Source organism: Rhamphochromis sp. 'chilingali' (assembly GCF_963969265.1).
Source record: "Rhamphochromis sp. 'chilingali' genome assembly, chromosome: 14".
NCBI classification, from domain to species: domain Eukaryota; kingdom Metazoa; phylum Chordata; class Actinopteri; order Cichliformes; family Cichlidae; genus Rhamphochromis; species Rhamphochromis sp. 'chilingali'.
This window is the reverse complement of record NC_137941.1, coordinates 27,178,878-27,198,654: the sequence shown is the minus strand read 5'-3', so window position 1 is coordinate 27,198,654 and position 19,777 is coordinate 27,178,878. Positions and strand designations below refer to the sequence as shown.

Below are 19,777 nucleotides of genomic sequence, written 5' to 3'. Positions count from 1 at the left end.
AAGTGGGCATAAAGAAATACTTTACTTTCTTATATTCATTTAAAATGTCTAGCTTTTAACAAATAATTATCTGAATCTTACGACCAAAGTTTTTATCAGATGTAAAATGTATAGAATTCATACATATATACCAACAAGACACTGTACATTAGTGTCACAACAGCATTTTGTTTTTATTTTATTCTTTTACCTGGTGGGCCGGTCTCGAGTCAAAATGCCCGGGCCGATTTTTTGTCCCAGTCCAGCCCTGCATCTGTACCATTACTTCAGTACAATTATGACCTTCCTCTAGGTAAAGTACATAATGTACCCTTTGTACTTGTAAGTAATGCTTAATGCTTTCAAAAAAATCCGAAATATTCGGAATTCCTCTTGGAGTTGTTGTAGGTACTCCCTCTGTAACACTGTAGTGTGTATGGTCCAGGTTACATATTTATTCTTCCTATGAAACTAAACAATGCTTTCCATAAAGCAACCTACAACATTATCATCAAACTAACGTCAAACGAAGTGTTCGGGGCTGCCAGAGAGTAACTGGAGGGGCGTGGGTTTTACTGGACTGAAATGACACGAAGAGTGGGGGAAAATCTGAGAACACTGAGAAAAAAAATCTATGCTAACTAAATCCGGACCGGCAATGATTATAGATGACGTCATTGAAACTACCCTCACAATTGTGCTCACACGTGCACACAGTTGGATTACACACATTCGCGCCCCCCCTCGCGAGCGAGCGGTGCCGAACGAGCCCCGGCAGTTTAAATCGCTTTGACATTTATCACGTGTAACGCCAATAAGCCCGGTTCTTGAAAGAAGAGAGAGAACGTCGCGGAGGAGGAGGAGAAGGAAAGGAGCGGACAGGAGGAGGAGAGGAGAGCGGTGGGAGGACGAGGCGAGTGTGTAGTCCAATCTGTTCGGTGTGCACATGAGTGGCGTAGCGAGGCCAGTGAGCGCGAGGCAGGTTGTGAATTCCTCCACCTTCCTTCCCTAATTTCGTTTCTTTTCTCTCCGGAGCGAACGCTGAGGTCTGGGACTATGGAAGATGTCTACCCTTACAGCCGCAGCCCAGCCTGGGAGGAACTGGTTAGTAACGTTCAAAACTGGTGGAGACTTTGTTTTGAATCGCTCCGCATCCCATTCTACTTTGAGTTTTTCCAGAGAAAGGAAAACAGTGAGACGTCTTGCGTGGTCTGTTTGTGAGTTTGCACACTTTGGCGGTGTTTGGTCCGCTAAAGACTGCGCGCGCGCCTTTACCCCCTCATTGGCGTTATTACGACGGGCTGTCATTCTGTTAAATAAATAAATAACTAAATAAGTGGCCCGTTTAAACTGTGTCGTGGGACGTTCGTAAGTCTTAGTTAACAGTTCTCAGATAAACAACAGTTTTTGATTCTTTTTTCACCCACACAGTCTGTCCATTTCCTTTAGTTTTAAATCGAAGTAAAACTGTTGTCCGCTTCATGGAAATTCAATTTAACGCTGTCTTGTCAAATCAGTTTAGCGGTTTAGTTACATACATAAAAGTGAGTTATTTGGACTTGGATTATAACACGGAAAAAATTGTATATTTATAGAAAAATATTGAAAAAAATACAGAAAATATGCCTTTGTGGCCTATATGTTCATAACTCCTATATAGCTCTCATTAGGCCCACAACAGCAGCTATAAATAGAAACAAATATTATGAGACTATTTCTATGAATTACAGTGCCACTACCATATAACTCTTAGCTAGTTATCACTGTGATGTGTATATTAGAAACCTACTTATAATAGTCTTTGTGTGCATATTAGTTATTCAACATCACATCAGGCAAAAACAACAACTCAAAAGTAGTTTAATTTCTCTCGTGTTTGTGTCAGACAGCCGCTAGGGTCTGCCATTCCATGGCCAAGTTCCCCGGTTTACGGAGTGGATGAGGCGGTCTGTAGCCTCAGTCTGGACTGGCCGTGCAGGCTGGAACCATAACCAGCAACAAAACAGAGACTCGGCTCCTTTTTTAATATCTATATATAAACGCCGTGTAGCCCATCCCCGCTGTGCCGCGACATGCTACATCCCCTATGCGTTTCCCGGCCCACACACACTCCAGCAAACACAGCCGTCTTTATTGTCATAGAGGCAGTGAGAGATGACAGCGAGGAGAGACGCTTCCCAGCCGCTGAGCAGCTCTCGCCTCCAGGAGAGGAAGGGGACGGCGGAGGCGAAGGCTAACCCCGATTGGTTTTATCCCTCCCCTCGACAGGAGCCGGAGAAAGGGCCGCCGTCCGCGGCGGGGATCCATGCCCATGTGGTGGGCGCTGTCGCCGGCTCCGGCGCTACGGAGGAGTCCTCCGATAGCGAGGCAGAGCAGGAAGGCCCCCAGAAACTCATCCGGAAAGTGTCCACCTCAGGGCAGATCAGGAGCAAGGTAAGGCAACTGTCGCTTCTCTGCTTGTATTGATATCTGATTTAGTGTGTGTGTTTGCTGGGACTAGCTGCTCCCTGGCTGCTGGGTTATCCTCAAGCAACGTTTGCTATGACAGCACCAAGGATCTACCTGCTGCTTTGGACATTCAACAGTTTCATTTGTGCGCAGAGCTTTATTGTCTTTCAGCCTTACTGATGCCTAAGATACCAGTAAAGCGAAGTAAGAAGCAAGGATAGACTTATATTTAAGCATTTACATGTAACATGAAAGCTCCGTCTTTCTATGGAAGGTGTGAAATAAAAATCAGTAATAGGGGGTTATTTGGGCAAAATTGCAGATGTAATTATTCTCTTTACGTTAAGGTTTAAGATTATTTAATCATAACTTATCGAATCTGTTGCTGGCAACAAAGTCTACTCAAGCAAAAGAAAGCAAGTATTCCTTATGATAGCAACATCTTTTTGTGTGTTAAATTTTCATCTATGGTGTGCACAGTTCTTTAGCCTTGAATGTCATTCTGGCCTTAAAGTCAGTTTGACCTGATAGAAAATGAAGTAAACATTTCAGCCTTTATGATAAAACATTTTGTTTCGCATCTGTTTGCAATCTGTTGCATCTCTCTGCTTAACACGCAGGACTAAGTGAGAGTATGTTGTGCAGATTCTTCGTCTCTGACACCCAAGCTTTCTTGGCTCACACGCTTAATGAGGGCCACCCTCCCACATCAAGGGATCCACTTAATTATTGACTGCTCCGCTCCACCTCATCTTCATTATTCAACATGGGGATATATTTAGAGACTTGGGGCTCAGGAATGTCTGGACATTCATTTTTTATGCAAAATCTCCTAAAATGCTACCTAGAGGAAACACTTTAAGAGATATTTGTGCTGATTTAATTAAGAAGTTACTAAAAAAAAATCAAAAATTTGATGCTGATTGTTATGTTATGAATAATAATGTTATAAATAATGATAAAATGTTATCAGAAGTTACTAAATTCAAACAGTTTTGCTTAGAGTGACTAGTAAGAAACAAAAAGCTCATTATTCTGCGAGAAAAGATTTGAGAAGCTTAAAGCCATAAATGTTTGCAGTTGCAACATTATTATGTCAGGCAAGGGCTGACCTAAAGGGTGATATAATATATAGTCTTAAGTGTAAACAGAGGTGAATGACTGTCTCATCAGCTAATGTTTGTTGAATTTTCCTCAAGGACTGTTTGCTGTAGGCTGATTTTTCCATCAGTCATTCTTTATTCGCCTGTCATCCATGAAGTTTGGCTGGAGTTTGAAAAAGTGAATAAAAGGCAGGTTGATATGATGTACGCTCCTGACTGCAGCAATGTATATACTGAAGGTGATGCTAATTGCATCGGTTGGCAGACAGCCCAGATAGCCCTAATCTGTTCTGCCACACTATATTCAGCAGGCTCCATGTCACTGTAGAATTATCAGTGGTATAAAGCACTTCTGTTGTAATTGCATCAGTTTGCCTAGCATGTTGACTTAGCGCTAACAGAGGTCTCAGACTTGTTTTCGTGTGGGTCATTGAGTTTTCTCTTGGTGTGTGTGTCTGTGCTGAGAGTTCCTAATGGATCATGCAGGCACTGACTCACTGAGTGTTGTTCCACTGGGTTGTTTGCACAGCTCTGGATCTGTGTGTGCATGCATGTATGTGCATACGCTTGCCTGTCACATTGTCTGTGTCCATCCCTCTGTCTGTCCACTATCTCTCTGGTTCTTTGGTTGCTACAGACAACGGCATCTTCCGTCCCTTATTGGTCAACTCCATGGTAATGCCTGCCTGTTAGACCGGTTTAGTTACAGGGGGCACATATGGCACGGAGTAAATCTCATCCCATAATTACCTCCGATATGCCCTCTCTGCGTATGTTTGAAATTTTCCAAAAATTCCAAGAAAGGCTTGTCAGTAAACCAAAACGCAGACAGAATGTAAAAATGGGAAAGACGGCTAACTTGAATCGGAAATGTCCAAGTTAACAACTCATATAATGTAACACGAAAGCTCTCAAAAGCTTTTAGAGTAGGAGGAATGAAAGAAAAGAGTCAACAGGGGGGTTGTTCAGGCAGAATTAGATAAGCTATTAAGCTCATATAACAACATCTCATGCAATCTACTGTGGGCAACAAAGTCAATTTAAGGAAAAATGGACGCTCATATGGTAACATTGATATTGATTTCAATGAAAGTCTTGACTCGTGACAGAAGAACACTGAATAATGCAGCTGAAGTCACTGCAGCTGTTTTTCTGACTAATATCAATTATTATTGATATAAGCCCACTGTTGTTGTTCCGGGAGCTCTTCTTTTATACAAAAACTAATGGGATTGGACTGTACATGGGAGGGATTAGAAATAGAAATAGAAATTAGAAATGGATATTTCTCTCTATGGTGATAAACATACATTGCTGTGCAATGCATTTCAGCCATTAAGTGAGTTTATGACAATAATCGCACAAAAGATCCAGTATACTTGGGCTACATATTTATTATTATAGCCAAAATGTAAGGATGCATAATAATCTTTTCATAGCCTCTTTGCTGTCATCTCCACTCTCAGCCCCCTCTGTTTTCTTTTGTTTGTTTTTTTTTTGGAGGAGGTGCTGTTGCAGTTGAAGAGAGCTTATAAACGTGTGACTAATGCTGTAGCTGTGTGATTGAAAGCAGAGCTGATGGCATGTCAGAACCTGCTGCTGTTGCGCTGCTGTTACTGCTGTCCGGGGAATCGGGATAGCTCTGCAAGCTTGACATAAAATAATCCAGAGCAGATATGCTGAGTTAGTGGGAGTGGGGTGGAGATATAGCAGAGAGATGTGACACACTGTGGTTTCCTTTTATGGAAAGTGTAGGACTGGCTTTTTGGATATGAGATATATAAGTTGGCCCTGCGACAGACTGGCGACCTGTCCAGGGTGTACCCTGCCTCTCGCCCTATGACAGCTGGGATAGGCTCCAGCGCCCCCCGCGACCCTGAAAAGGATAAGCGGAAGCGAATGGATGGATGGGATGGATGGATGGATATATAAGTTGTTGGAGATTTTTTTGTTTTTTGTTTTTTTTCCCCTAAATTTAACTGGCATTTATTAGGAAGTCTCTCTGGATGTATTGTCTAACTTTGCAAGAAGGGGCTACTCAGTTTCTTTTTTTTTTTTTTTAAGTACTTCATCTTGATAACAGTGTAAACCTGAATAAGTTAACATGACCATAAAAGAATTAGGGCAATCAATTTATTTTTATGTTAATGCAAAGCCAAGTATTACAGTAACAGTGTTTGCATATTTGGATAACATGCATTTTCTGACTCCAGTAAATCAAAGTGCTTGTTGAGTTAACGTAGACATTTTCGGTTTCATTTTCAGCCACAGAACATAAATACACAAACACACTCTTTCAGGATAAGTTCAATATTTTCTTTTGATATAACTGATGTGATATAAATGGGATTGCTATTTGTTCCGCTATTTGTTTTTGAGATGTTCCACTCTTCAGCAAGACAACTTGAGTTTTGCATGACATCAAGCCAGCAACCTACTGCACTCATGGTGTCACAGCTTTGTTAAATATAAATTACATAACTTCCTTAGTGATTAACCTCTTAAACCCCAAGCCTAACTCATCTCCTGCCTTTTTCCCCCGTATCAGGGGGCGTTGGGGCTTAAGAGGTTAATAAAGCATGGGGCGATCGTGGCTCAAGAGTTGGCAGTTTGTCTTGTAATCGGAGGGTTGCCGGTTCGAGCCCCAGCTTGGACAGTCTCGGTCGTTGTGTCCTTGGTCAAGACACTTCATCCGTTGCCTACTGGTGGTGGTCAGAGAGCCTGGTGGCACCAGTGTCCGGCAGCCTCACCTCTGTCAGTGCGCCCCAGGGCAGCTGTGGCTACAATGTAGCTTGCCATCACCAGTGTGTGTGAATGGGTGGATGACTGAACATGTAAAGCGCTTTGGGGTCCTTGGGGACTAAGTAAAGCCCTATACAAATACAGGCCATTTACCATTTACCATTCTGATGGTTACTTTAACATGAAGAGAAATAAAGGACAGCTTGAGTAACTCAACTGTAAACATAAAGGAGCAAATATAAAATGACAGAGTATTGCAGAACATATATAATATTGTAGCTAAAGTCCCTTTAGCTGAAGAATTACTGATGTAGAACCTGAACTTTTATCACCTGGGAAGTGCTGACGTAGCAGAAAAACTGACCTGGTGTCTTGTCTCAAGGCTTACTTAACAAAAACTAAATAACTCAAAAACAAAAATCAGTTTCTTCAACTCAAAGAGGAAGTAAAGAAAAACAATATATTTATTACATTGCTATTATTATATTGCTTACTTTGGGTGTATGCGATTATGTATATATGATTATGAATTTAAGTAATACTTAAATTGCTAAAGACAAAAGACACCATACTTTTACATTTGCCTTCCACTTTCAGATAACCTATATCTCACTTGCTCCCAAATGTACATAATTATGTTCTCTGAAGTAAGTTGCTAAGTTGAGGCTTCTTCTGTTCAAAGCTTGTAGCTAAATCTACTGAGATAATTGTGTGGAAATTACTGGCCTCAATAACATCCCGTGTGCCCACTTGACACATGTATAACTCCCCATATATGTGGTCCAGTTGCACAAAGGAAATCACAAGGGAATTGCCCTGTCCCAACTACACGTTGGATTGTAATTTTCCCTTCACTATGGTGAAATTTTAGCATGTGGTGGGAGTTTGAGGAGGAAGACTACAGAGTTGCAATTACACCCACAAGAGAGGACAGTATGCCAAGACAGTTGCAGGAGAGTGGCGGATGTGTAGGAAGAAATGGAGAGATTCAGCACTGGTGCCCAAAAGACTTGCTTCCCCAAGAACTCCAGCCTTTTTCAGCAATGACAAATGATTTGGTAATGGATGTATAACAGAGCCTGACTGCATGGAGTGATGGTTGAAACAGTGGGCTTCTCTTAGCTGCCAGCCAGTTTCCAAGAAGACTAAAGGCAGATAACCAAAGAGCCTTTTAACAGGAATTAGTTTTGAAACTCAACTTTATTTCTTTAATTTGGTTTGTTTTTTTTATGGTGGTTGTGTTTTTACTTGTAGTTGGTGCAAGAGCAAACATGTTCCCACAGAGTGCTAACAAAACCAAATATAAAAAAAATGGAGTGGCAACAGTGGGAAGAATAAAGAAAGGTACAAGACTACTGTTGGCACATATTTCCTGCACAGTGGTTTACAAGCTATGGTACTTTTTTAGGTTTGCTTCACTGATGCTTCTTATGTTTGTTAAAAGCATAATTACACATAATGGTAAATACAGCAATTGGACAGAAACATTAAAGCCGATACATTTATATATTGTTTGGACATAAAAATAGTGTAAAAGATTGCCGATTCACAGGACTTTGCAAGCGAGGCACAGTGGTTTCTTGGGAGTCACAACCTTGTTATGGTGACAGTACTCTAATAACACTATGGAATAAAGTGATCAGAAACATTTTTAACAAAAAATCTACCAATATCAAGCAAACTTCAGTGAGGTTGAGAAGAGACTTATAGTTGGTATAAAACACGCTGCTCTGGGCTTTAAGATAAGAAACATAAAAGACCAGCTAGTCACAGCTTAAGTTCATAAGGTCTTACTCGAACTGCCTCTGTGTGAGTTAAGTGTCTGACTGTTTGTCTGGGTATTGTCAAAGACAGGACGTAGGTCTGCTCTGCTCTCTTCGTTTAGCCTCCTAGGGAACTCCTGCTCTGCTCTTATCCACCAACCACAGCTGCTGAATTCATTTGAACTGCTTGTGCCTTTGTCCATTGTATCAGTTTGTGTGTGTGTGTTTTTTGTGTGTGTATGTCTGTGCATGTTGTTTGTAGCCTGTGCTGTGTGTCCCGCTGTCAGTGGCCAGGCAAAGTGTGGGTGTAAGGTACATGGTGCTCAGGTTACTCATTTCTCTCTGGCACAGGACCCACTCTCTCTCACAGTTTAGCCAAAGAGAGAAGCCGTGTACAGAGGCAAGCAGGGGGACTATTTATAGATCACTTCTGGCCTACTTGGCAACAGGAAGGAGATGAAGACAAGGAAAGGAACTATGGAGGCCAAGGAGGAACAAAATAGAAACTAGAACGGCCAACTAGAGCAAAGTCATTTCTTTTGCTGTGGATGAACTTCAAGTTCCACTTTGCCACTCTCTGCTAAAAGTCAAAAAGTCGAAAAGTTTTCTCTGGATTTGTGAAACACACTGGGATATACAATACACATACTGATGAGGACAAAATTATTAGCCCCCTGTGAAATTTAAAGTTTTTGTTAAATTTTTTTTAACAGAGTGTGGGGTTTTCAACATAGCATTTCTAAACATACAAGTTTTCTTTAGAAAATCATTCTTTCAGAAAAAACTAAAATGACCAGGGTCAGCATTATATACTGACCTTATTTTATCCACTCATAGACCAAACCACTGCTGTGCAATGATGTGCTTTAACTTTGTAATGCTCAAACCTTCTAAAATCAAGTTCAAACTGAAAGTTATCTAACACACAGTATAAAAACTTCAGAAAGGCTTTAAGCTCTTATGTCAGAAAACATCATGTCAAAAACAAAAAACATCGGTTTAAACTCGAGAAGAAGAATTGTTGATGTTCACACTTCAGGAAATGGATATACAAAGTTCCCAGTCTAAAAAACTGGAGTGAGAAGTACTATTAACAAATTCAGAGAGAGACACACAGTAAAGGAGTGGTAGAGAACAGGCCTGGAAGACTGAAGTATGCTAAGGACAACCTTGAGAAAGATTATGTATACTCTTATGTATGTATGTATACCAAGTTCATCTTTTGGTCAGATGAGATGGGTCTGGGTTGTTGCTTTGTCTTTCAACACAACGACGAAACAAACACAAAGAAATGTCGCTCCTGGTGAAGAACTACATCTGTGGATTGAACTGAACATCAAGGTCCATGCCAGAAGACCATCAAATCTGGAGAATCTTGAGAGATCTGTCAAAGAAGAATGGGCTTTGCCCAGGAGGCATGTGTGGGACTTGGTACACAACTGACTTTTTGCATTGGGTGTGTGTGTATTGAATCTTAATAAAATAGGTGTTCATTATGCTCCTCAGTCATCACCTGGCTCTCCCCTTTCCCTTTTACAGCTCACAATATGTGCACACGCTCGTGTCAACAGTGGTCCTCCAAAGGACATTGCTGTACTGTATGATGTACTAACAACAGTTATGTTCACATGAGATTTTGTGGAAGAGATCCCCAAACCTTGGTGTGTTGTCAGTACCTCAAAAAGGTTTAAATGTGGAGATGACCTCAACTGCTATGTCTGTGATACAGCCCCCCTTTGACTGTAATTATGCAGCAAGCTGCTAAGGCCTTATAGGGAAGTCAGCTTTGAGATATTGCATCTTAATCTGCTGCAAGAATTTAGTCTTCAGGCCATAACTTATGGAAAAGGAAGGACAGAATTAATGTAAGTGGACATATGTTTTTAGAAAATGAACAGTGTTTCTCTTTCCTGTTGTTTTCCTGCTTCAGTCACCACCAATGGCAAAGGAGACTAGAGCCAGACAAATGAGAAGAGAATAATGTTGAGGTGTAGTCATATCAGTTTTAATGAATCTAAAGTAGTAAAGAAAATTGCAGTGTTACTTAACTAATCTCAGTTTGGGTTCAGGAAGATAGTAATAGAAAGTTGTTCAAGTGCTGCAGAGCTACAGAAGGACTTGAGTAATGATTTCACAATGTTAAGGATTCATCATTTCTAATAATCTATATTTTTGTTTCCCAACATCACATGCCTACTTCTTGCAGTATGACATAACCAGTCTGTGTGATGTTCATCCACAGTGAGCTTTTATTCTACAGCCGTGTTTTCTGTGTTTAAGTTGACACAGCTGGTGGGCAGGATGTCAGCTTCAGGCCTCCGTGTCTGTTTGTAATTCTCCCCTAAGAGAGCAGCTTTCCTTTGCTATAAATAGCCTTGCATGTGTGTGTGTGTGTGTGTGTGCACATTTCATTTTGTATGTGTGTGCACACATGTGTGTGTGGGGCCCACCTCTCCTCTGTGAGCCCAGAGAGAATGATGTCCTTCCATGCAGCATTTCCATCTGTGTGCGTACAGAGCTGCGAAGAAGGATTTGCCTCCTCCCTGATTTCTTTTTTGCATATTTGTCACACTTACATGCTTCAGATTATCAAAGACACTTTAATATTAGACAAAGACAATCTGAGAAAATACAAAATGCAGTTTGTATTGCAGTTATCCAAACCCACCTGGCCCTGTGTAAAAAAGTTATTCCCCAGTAAACCTAATAACTGGTTGTGCTACCTTTGGGAGCAAGAACTTCAGTCAAGCGTTTGCGATATGTATGCAATTGTTTCCCAGTCCATTTCTTATTGTTGAATCATGAACACTGACCTTAACTGAGACAAGCGAGATCAGTGCAGTTCCTTAGATTTCTCCTGCATGAGTCATTGATGCCTCTCATCACGGTTCACTGGAGTAACAAAGCTTTAGAAACATCTTTGCAACCCTTTTCGGACTGATACATGTCTATAACATTTCTATAATATTTTTGTCATTAGCTCTTGAGTTTCTTTAGATCATAGCATGATGTGTTGATGTTTGAGATCTTTTAGCTTACTTCACCGTTTTAGACAGATTCTATTTAAATGAGTTGATATGTGAAAAAAGTAATTACGTGAATTACTTTTTCAGGGCCAGGCAGGCTTGGATTGGTTTTTGGCTTTAATAAATGAAGTCATCATTTAAAAAGTGTGTTTTCTATTTACTCTGGTTATTTTAGTTACTATTAATATTTGTTTGATGACCTGAAATGTGTGGGAAATGCAAAAAACAAGAAATTAGGAAGTGACAGTTTTTTTCATAGCTCGTACTATATTGAGCCTTTTAAAAGCTCAACACTATAAAACCTAAGTACTGAGGACAAAGTGAAATATTCTGCTTGCTCAGGAAATTTGTTAGTCATGTGGAAGAAATGACTCAGTGAAGTTTCTATTATAAAACTGCTTTTTAAAAAACATCTAAATTAAAACTAGCTGACATGAGCAAACTGCATAATCTGCCCAAAACCTGTTCTATAAACATTTTTCAATGATAGTAATGTTAGCGCCACTTTACCTCACTGGGATGGGCAAGTGCCCATATGGCTGAGAGTGGCTGGCCCGGGTTCAAGTCCAACCTGCGGCCCTTTACCACAAGTCTTCATCCCTCTCCACTTTCCTGTCAGTCTTCACTGTCCCTATCTAATTAGGCAAAAAACAACAAAAAAAGTAAGGTTAGAGCTACAGATGCCTTACAAAGATGATGTAGATAACACATAATCTTAAAAATATCTGCAGTTAAAATTTCATATTAGCAAAGAAAGATTTGTGCTTCAGATTAGAACCGCTTTCAGTCTTCTTTAAAACTCATTACATGGGAAGTTATAGTAAGTTACAAAGCACTATGGAACAATTAAAATATTATTAATATCAACAGAGAACTATGTTAAAACAGTATAAATATAAAGTTATTTTTAGGCCCCCAAGTCAATGATGAGATCCTCATTGTAAATGTAACTAAAAAAAACAGAGATCCTGGAAAACATAGTGAAATCTTATTAAAAAATATATTGAAACAGTTAGTGGCTTTGTCTTAAAGTAGGTTTCAAAACTTTCCCCCCATAAGGTGACCTTCTAAAAGGATAAATCAGTGTCAGTTACCTAACACCTCATGGAAACTCTGACAAAATCTCTGTCAAATATACGCGATTTGTGTGACACCAGGCAATGGTAGGTGCTTCTTTTAGGCATTTAACAAAAAACCCTCCTTGACTCTGATATGGTATTCATAACTTGAGACTTGACTTTAAATAGATTTGAATAAACTTTAAATAAGTTGACTTATTTTTTTCTTGTAATTAAATATTTGGATGATTTTAGAGGCTGTAATCCCAACAAAACCAAAACCCTTAGCTTGTTTTTGTTATGGCAAATGCAGATGGACCCAGGAAGCAGAACACACGGAGGCAGAGTTGCGGTGAAGACAGTTTATTTACAGTGAGGGGGAGGTATTTACAAGGACAAAATATATACAACATTGTATGAATGGGGACGCGGAGCCAGGACGTGCAGGTGACGAAAACACACACAGGTAGTGCACTCGATCTAAAAAAGGAGAGGGACGAGAATTAGGAGGGTCTTGCCCGATAACCGAGAAAAGCTTAAAGTAAACTTTACAGACAGTTGGAGAGCTTATTTGGTACCAAGGTATCCAAGGGCTCCAGCAGGCAGGGGCAGAATTTCAGATGCTCCAAAAAAACGCCAATACTCCGACACTAGTCTTCTTTCAGGTAGCTCCTAAAGAACACTTTTGAGGAAAGCATCTGATGAGTAACAGGTGTGCCAGGTTCAGTGACTCACTGCCCCGCCTACCTATACAAAAAGGGAGGCACCAAAAAACACATACAGACAAAAGCACCACATAACCAGAACCCAACTCCTAACAGTTTTGTAGCTAAGGGTTATTCTAAAGTTCGCCAAAGTGCAATTAATGTTGATAGGAGGTTTGTAAATGTTTCATATTAGTACGTGGTATTGTAATGGTATTCCCATTAGTAAGTAAGTAAGTAAGTAAGTAAAATTTATTTATATAGCGCTTTTCGCAGATAAAAATCACATCATCTGCAACTCAAGTGAAGAAAAGGAGTCCGAGTTCATCAGCCTGCATGTGAATCTGTCCTAGTGCACAACAGCGAGTCCTCCGCCACGTCCCGAAAGACGTGGAGTTCCGATGACGGAGCAGCCAGCCGGGCAGATTTCCTTCAAGTGAATATAATCCATGCTTTGCTGCCACATCTCAGTTAAACACATGAAGTTTAGGGATTCCTTCATGAAGAGATCGCTTAAAATAAACGATTTGTTTGTAACTGGAAATATAAAAATTTCCCAGGTTTTCGTGAGCATTTTTTTCTCTAAATGTAGAATACTTGAAAAAGCTGGCCACACTTAAGCAGTCAGTGGGTTACTGTTCTTTCTATCTTTCCTTCTTTCTTTTCCCTTTAATCTTTCTTTCCTTTTACTTCTTTGTTTCCTCTGGTGTGTGTGTAATGGGTTTCCTTTCTTCTCTACTTTTGTCCTATTCCTTGTCTCCCATGCATAAAATTGCTGTTCACATTCACACACATGCACACACGATCACAGACAGTAGGCACATTTTATCTAATCAGTTTCCTGTAGATAAATCAAAGAGTGCCTTCTACATTTGTAAAAGAGAGAGAGAGAGAGAGAGAGAGAGAAGGTCTGTGCTACTTTTTGACTGAAGGTTCCTCTGATATATATGTTTTATTTCTGTGATGTCTTTCTGTCTCCCTGCAGACAAGTATAAAGGAGGGATTGCTGTTGAAACAGACTAGCTCATTCCAGAGGTGGAAAAAGCGCTACTTCAAACTGAGAGGACGAACTCTCTACTACGCCAAAGATGCCAAGGTAGGTTTACTGAGTGTTTCCTCACATGGCGCACATGCTCTAGTGGCCACTGGGGATGAATTGCTAATTGCTTTTACTGTTACTGTTATTCTAACGCCACAAATGACTGAGAAACACAGTCCGGCATTAAGGATGCAATGCGCTTATTTATTTTCTTAAGGAACTGTAGATAAGACAATAAATACCCATCTCATGTCTGTATGGTGAATACATATCTTGAAATTGCACCTGATTAGCTTAGCTTAGCATAAACGCTAGATACAGGAAGCCTTTGCTCATACCTCAAACCTCATTTGTTTAACCTGTGAAAAAATCAACAGGGAGAAAAGACATTTTGCTGTTTTACAGGGGATTATGCACCATATTGTGTTTTGGCTTGGACCAGTCAGTCAGTCCTTTTACCTATAAAGACTTGCAGGTTAGCACTGCAAAGCACTTCACAGATGACTAACAAGCTGACAACAAGGCAGAGCAAAACCCCACCAAATAATAAAAATAAGCACTACTTCTTATAAATGAAAAACATAAAACATCCATCCATTCATCCATCTTCTTCCGCTTGTCCGGGGCCGGGGCAGCAGCCCAAGCAGAGATCCCTCTCCCCAGCCACCTGCTTCAGCTTGTCCGGGGCAACACCAAGGCGTTCCCCGGACAAGCCGAGAGATATAATCTCTCCAGTGGGTCCTGGGTCTGCCCCAGGGCCTCCTTCTGGTGGGACATACCCAGAACACCTCACCCAGGAGGCACCCTGGAGACATCTTTGTCAGATGCCTGAACCACCTCGGCTCCTTTCGATGTGGAGGAGCAGCGGCTCTACTCTGAGCCCCTCCCGGATGGCCGAACTTCTCACCCTATCTCAAAGGGAGAGGCCAGTCACCCTTCGGAGGAAGCCCATTTCCGCCGCTTGTATCCACGATCTCGTTCTTTTGGTCACTACCCACAGCTTGTGACCATAGGTGAGGATAGGGATGTAGGTTGACAGTTAAATTGAGAGCTTCGCTTTTGCAGCGTCCACATCACTGCAGCTGCAGCACCAGTCCGTCTGTCGATCTCCCGCTCCCTTCTCCTGTCACAAGACCCCGAGATACTTAAACTTTTTCACTTGGGGCAAGAACTCGTCCCTGACCCAGAGTGGGCACTCCACCCCTTTCCGGCTGAGGACCATAAAACTTGATAAGATATAATATAACTATATTGATATTAGCTTATAACTACCCAGATAGCAAAATTGGTATGGCCCAGATCTGCCCACACAATGTGCTTACACATGGCCCACATACCGCAAAGAATGATGGCCCTTTGGTAGCCCAGATCTGGTTTGCCAGAGGTGGCCCACACATGGGCCAGCACAAAGCCAGTTGCAGACACACTGCTGGCCCTGTGCTGGCCCAGAACAGTTTCAACTCTGGCCCCAGATGTCAGCCTAATGTGTACCTTAATCAAGCCATGTAATAACAACATGCGCCGGAACATAATAGTGCAAAAGTAACATGACAAAACTCTGTTCAGACAGTGACTGGACTGATTCTTATATAGCACTTTTCTACTCTCCCGGATTACTCTATACAACATTCACCCAATCACACACTTTCTCTAAACTGAGGGCTTCCTAACTACATGCATACACATTCACACTTTTGACATGCAGACTGGAAGAGCCAGGGATCCACTAACCTTCTAATCAGTAGGTGACCTGCTTTACCTTCTGAGCTACAGCCACCCAGTAGTAAACATGAGTAAACCCTCACTAGGTTTTGGATAAAGTGTTCACTCACAAACCTGTCAAACCTGCATTTGAAATGTTGGCTACCATAGCAGTATACAGGGTGGGCCATTTATATGGATACACCGTAATAACATGGGAATGGTTGGTGATATTAAAGTCCTGTTTGTGGCACATTAGTATATGTGAGGGGGCAAACTCCTCAAGATGGGTGGTGACTATGGTGGCCATTTAGAAGTCGGCCATCTTGGATACAACTTTTGTTTTTTCAATAGGAAGAGGGCCATGTGACACATCAAACTTATTGGTAATGTCACAAGAAAAACAATGGTGTGCTTGGTTTCAACATAACTTTATTCTTTCATGAGTTATTTACAAGTTTCTGACCACTTATAAAATGTGTTCAATGCCCATTGTGTTGGATTGTCAATGCAACCCTCTTCTCCCACTCTTCACACACTGATAGCAACACCGCAGGAGAAATGCCAGCACAGGCATCCAGTATCCGTAGTTTCAGGTGCTGCACATCTCGTATCTTCACACCATAGACCATTGCCTTCAGATGACCCCAAAGATAAAAGTCTAAGGGGGTCAGATCGGGAGACCTTGGCGGCCATTCAACTGGCCCGCAACGACCAATCCACTTTCCAGGAAACTGTTCATCTAGGAATGCTCGGACCTGGCACCCATAATGTGGTGGTGCACCATCCTGCTGGAAAAACTCAGGGAACGTACCAGCTTCAGTGCATAAAGAGGGAAACACATCATCATGTAGCAATTTCAAATATCCAGTGGCCTTGAGGTTTCCATTGATGAAGAATGGACCCACTATCGATGTACCCCATATACCATACCAAACCATCACTTTTGTTGTGCCAACAGTCTTGGAGGGATCCATCCAATGTGGGTTAGTGTCAGACCAATAGCGGTGGTTTTGTTTGTTAACTTCACCATTCACATAAAAGTTTGCCTCATCACTGAACAAAATCTTCTGCGTGAACTGAGGGTCCTGTTCCAATCTTTGTTTTGCCCATTCTGCAAATTCTGTGCACCGATCTGGGTCATCCTCGTTGAGATGCTGTCACGGTCTGCGGACCGTGTGTGGGAGTGTGAGGTTCCAGGTGCAGACATAGATGAGGAGACAGTATTGAACTTGAAACGAAAAGCGAGCCTTTATTTGGGCTGATTAACGTGGCAAACAACAGAAAGCACAGAGGCAAAACTAAACTAGAAGCTGAACTGGGAAAACTAAGAACTGACACTAAACTCAGACAGCAGGGAAAGCAAAGACAGGGTGACAACGATGCATATGGGAGACTACTATGAACCGGACTCTGTGCTGGAACAACAAAGGACTATGAAACGTATACACGTAAGCAACATGACCAGCACAGAGTCCTGAAACCTGGCGTAACATGGGTGAAGTTGAACAGACGACGCGGCGACAAACAAAGGAAGACTGATGACTTAAATACACACGAGGTGATCATGGGAAGTGGAGACACATGAGAACACAGCTGACTAGAAGGAAACATAATGACAATACAGGGGAGAGTAAGGCTGTATCCCAATTCAGGGTCTGCAGCCTTAAAGTACGCAGCCTCAACGATCCTCAAGGGCCGCGTACTTAAAGACCGCTAAGGCCGGAAGTGCGAGGCTTGTGAAATGGGACGGTCTAGCCTCCGTTGCGCTGCCCAGGTTGCCTAGCAACCATGATACTAACAGCTGGAAACGTTACATACAGCATTGTTTGACAGAAATGAAGGAGAACATATTTTGTTCATTTGTTTGTTTGTTTCTACATGAGCTTTGATCATTCTCTGTAAGATTAAGGTCAGCTATTGAACGGCGTATATTTTAAAGTAAAGGCTTTAAAACCAAGTTTGTACAAACGTCACTAATGTCACATAACTTTGTCGACATGTGGCCAACAGTAATGTTTTCATGTTCTTCGTTATTAAACATTTGCACATAAATAAGTGACATAATATTCAGTACTTACTTAAAGTTTACTCTTCGGGCGCCCCTCGCCCTCTTCGGCAAAATTATCCACACCCACCGCCGCGCTATGCATTCTGGGATATGTTGGGTCACGAAGTCTACACCGCCACGTCCTTAAAATTCAGGGAAATGAAGGATGCATTTGAGGGCCGCATTTCGAGCAGCCTTCGAATTGGGACAGCCTTTGTCGCGTTGCGGTGACGTAATCGGCCTTAAAATGTGGCCTTTAAGGCTGCAGACCCTGAATTGGGATACAGCCTAACACTAACTACAATGAACAAAGAACACCATACTCTTTCAAAATAAAACAGGAAACACAGAGACATAGACATGGAGATAGAACATGAACTTAACCTAACCAGAGACATGAAACATGACAGGTAGACACATGGACCAGGGAGAGATAACAAAAGGGACTAAGAAACCAAGGACTAAACTGCAAACTAGAAAACAACTACACTGTAAAAACTGTGACTAGAGGTTACTTAAAAAAGTTATGGCAACAAAGTGACACTTGAAATAATTAAGTAGATTTTAATTTCAAAAGATTTATGTAAAATGTAGAGAAAATGTTAATTAAATTCAAATAGAAAACAAAAGTAGATATTAATAGAATTAAACTGTAAATATGTGTTGGATTTAGGGTCAAAATCTCAAACTGAAGGTTGAAATTGCCCAACTTTACCAAAAAAAATAATTGATATGAAATAAGTCTCTGAGAAAAATTACTTTGAATTTACTAACTATCTGGCAAATGTTTAGTAAAAACTTCCTAAAATATCCATTACAAAGAAATGAAATCTTCTTGTTTTTTCAGTAAAACTCAAATTGGATTCAATAATTTTCCAAATAAACCTTAAAAATAATGACTGAATAATAAGAGAAAATGAAATGAATTTAACTTATTTTCTGAGTAAAATGAATCAATTTCACAAAGAAAACATCAACACAGTAATTTGTTTTATTGTGGAAAATAAAACACAGTAATTTATAATATAACATTTTTCTGCTCGTATACACTGAATTCTCATCAACAATCTCCTGATCTCCTAAATACATTCCTCTGCTGTAAATTTGTTTTAGTGTCATAAACAGTTTATCACACAGCTTTGTGTACAGAGCAACAGCAACATAAACTGCATGAATGTAAACCAGTTTTGTAAAAAAGAAATTAATCTTTAGATTAGACTGTAATATCAACATGAACCTGAAATTTGAATATCCTTTACCGTTTCCTTTATCTCTGTTACTTATTTATGATTGACTAACAAAAACTTTAGTTAGTCAATCTTTTGTTAAATTGAATCACTCAATATAACTGTAGAACAAAGGTTTTTTAACTCATGTACATGGAATATCAATAATGTAAATCAACCTTTTATCCCAATTTGGATGTTTAACCTGAGAAAATCTAAGACACATGTAAGAGGAAGTAACATTTCTACAGCTACAGGACTGCACTTCTGTTAAATTTTAAAGTTGTTTTAAACTAATGTTTTATAGTAACATACACTATAAACAAAGAAAAGCTTCACTAGTGATTCCTCCAATTTGTTGCCTTTCAAACAGAATATTCCTAAGAAACTTGTAGGTAATAAAAAACAAACATTAAAATGAAGAGCACAAATACAGCCTGACACATTGCAGGTCATTTGGGTAAGACATGAATAAGTTGAAATTATTTTGAAAACTGAAAAGATAGCTGCATCTAACAAAGACAAACCAAAGGTTTTCAGTGAGCTTATTTCCCTTTCATTCTTTCAGAGTCCTCACTTAAGCCAATAACTTGTTCTTGAGGCTGTTCACTTTTGGTGAGAGCTTAGCACAATCCAGTTCAAGGAAAGTTTTCTGGAATACTTCCAAGGTGTATTTTAGCTCTTTGGGATAGGCAAGATTGACTGCATATGTCAATTCAACCAGCATTGCGCATGCTCTTGGAAAATTGCCCAGAGCAGGCATAACTCTCACACCCTCCAGCACAATGCCAATGTCATCCTCCTCAGATCCAACAGCCTTGATTTTGTAGATTTTCATCCTCTGTTCAGAAAGATCTTGTGACACACCATCCTCATCAGCATCCTGAAACAACAAACACATGAGTTTTCTGACTGTAGTTGCACACATGAAATATTTC

The 19,777-nt window shown here is 40.6% G+C and overlaps 1 protein-coding gene across 2 annotated transcripts in view; it reads left to right on the top strand.

Moving 5' to 3' along the window:
- Window positions 1-702: 702 nt before the first annotated feature.
- Window positions 703-19,777, top strand: part of dgkh (diacylglycerol kinase, eta) — a 93,555-nt gene continuing 74,480 nt past the window's right edge. The window contains exons 1-3 of one of the 2 annotated variants that reach the window (XM_080902175.1): window positions 703-1,083; window positions 2,122-2,412; window positions 13,809-13,919. In XM_080902175.1, coding sequence (XP_080758301.1) covers window positions 2,134-2,412; window positions 13,809-13,919 — 390 coding nt within the window. In that variant the 5' untranslated portion in view covers window positions 703-1,083; window positions 2,122-2,133. The remainder of the gene's footprint in view (window positions 1,084-2,121; window positions 2,413-13,808; window positions 13,920-19,777) is intronic. The other variant, XM_080902176.1, reaches the window with a different exon arrangement.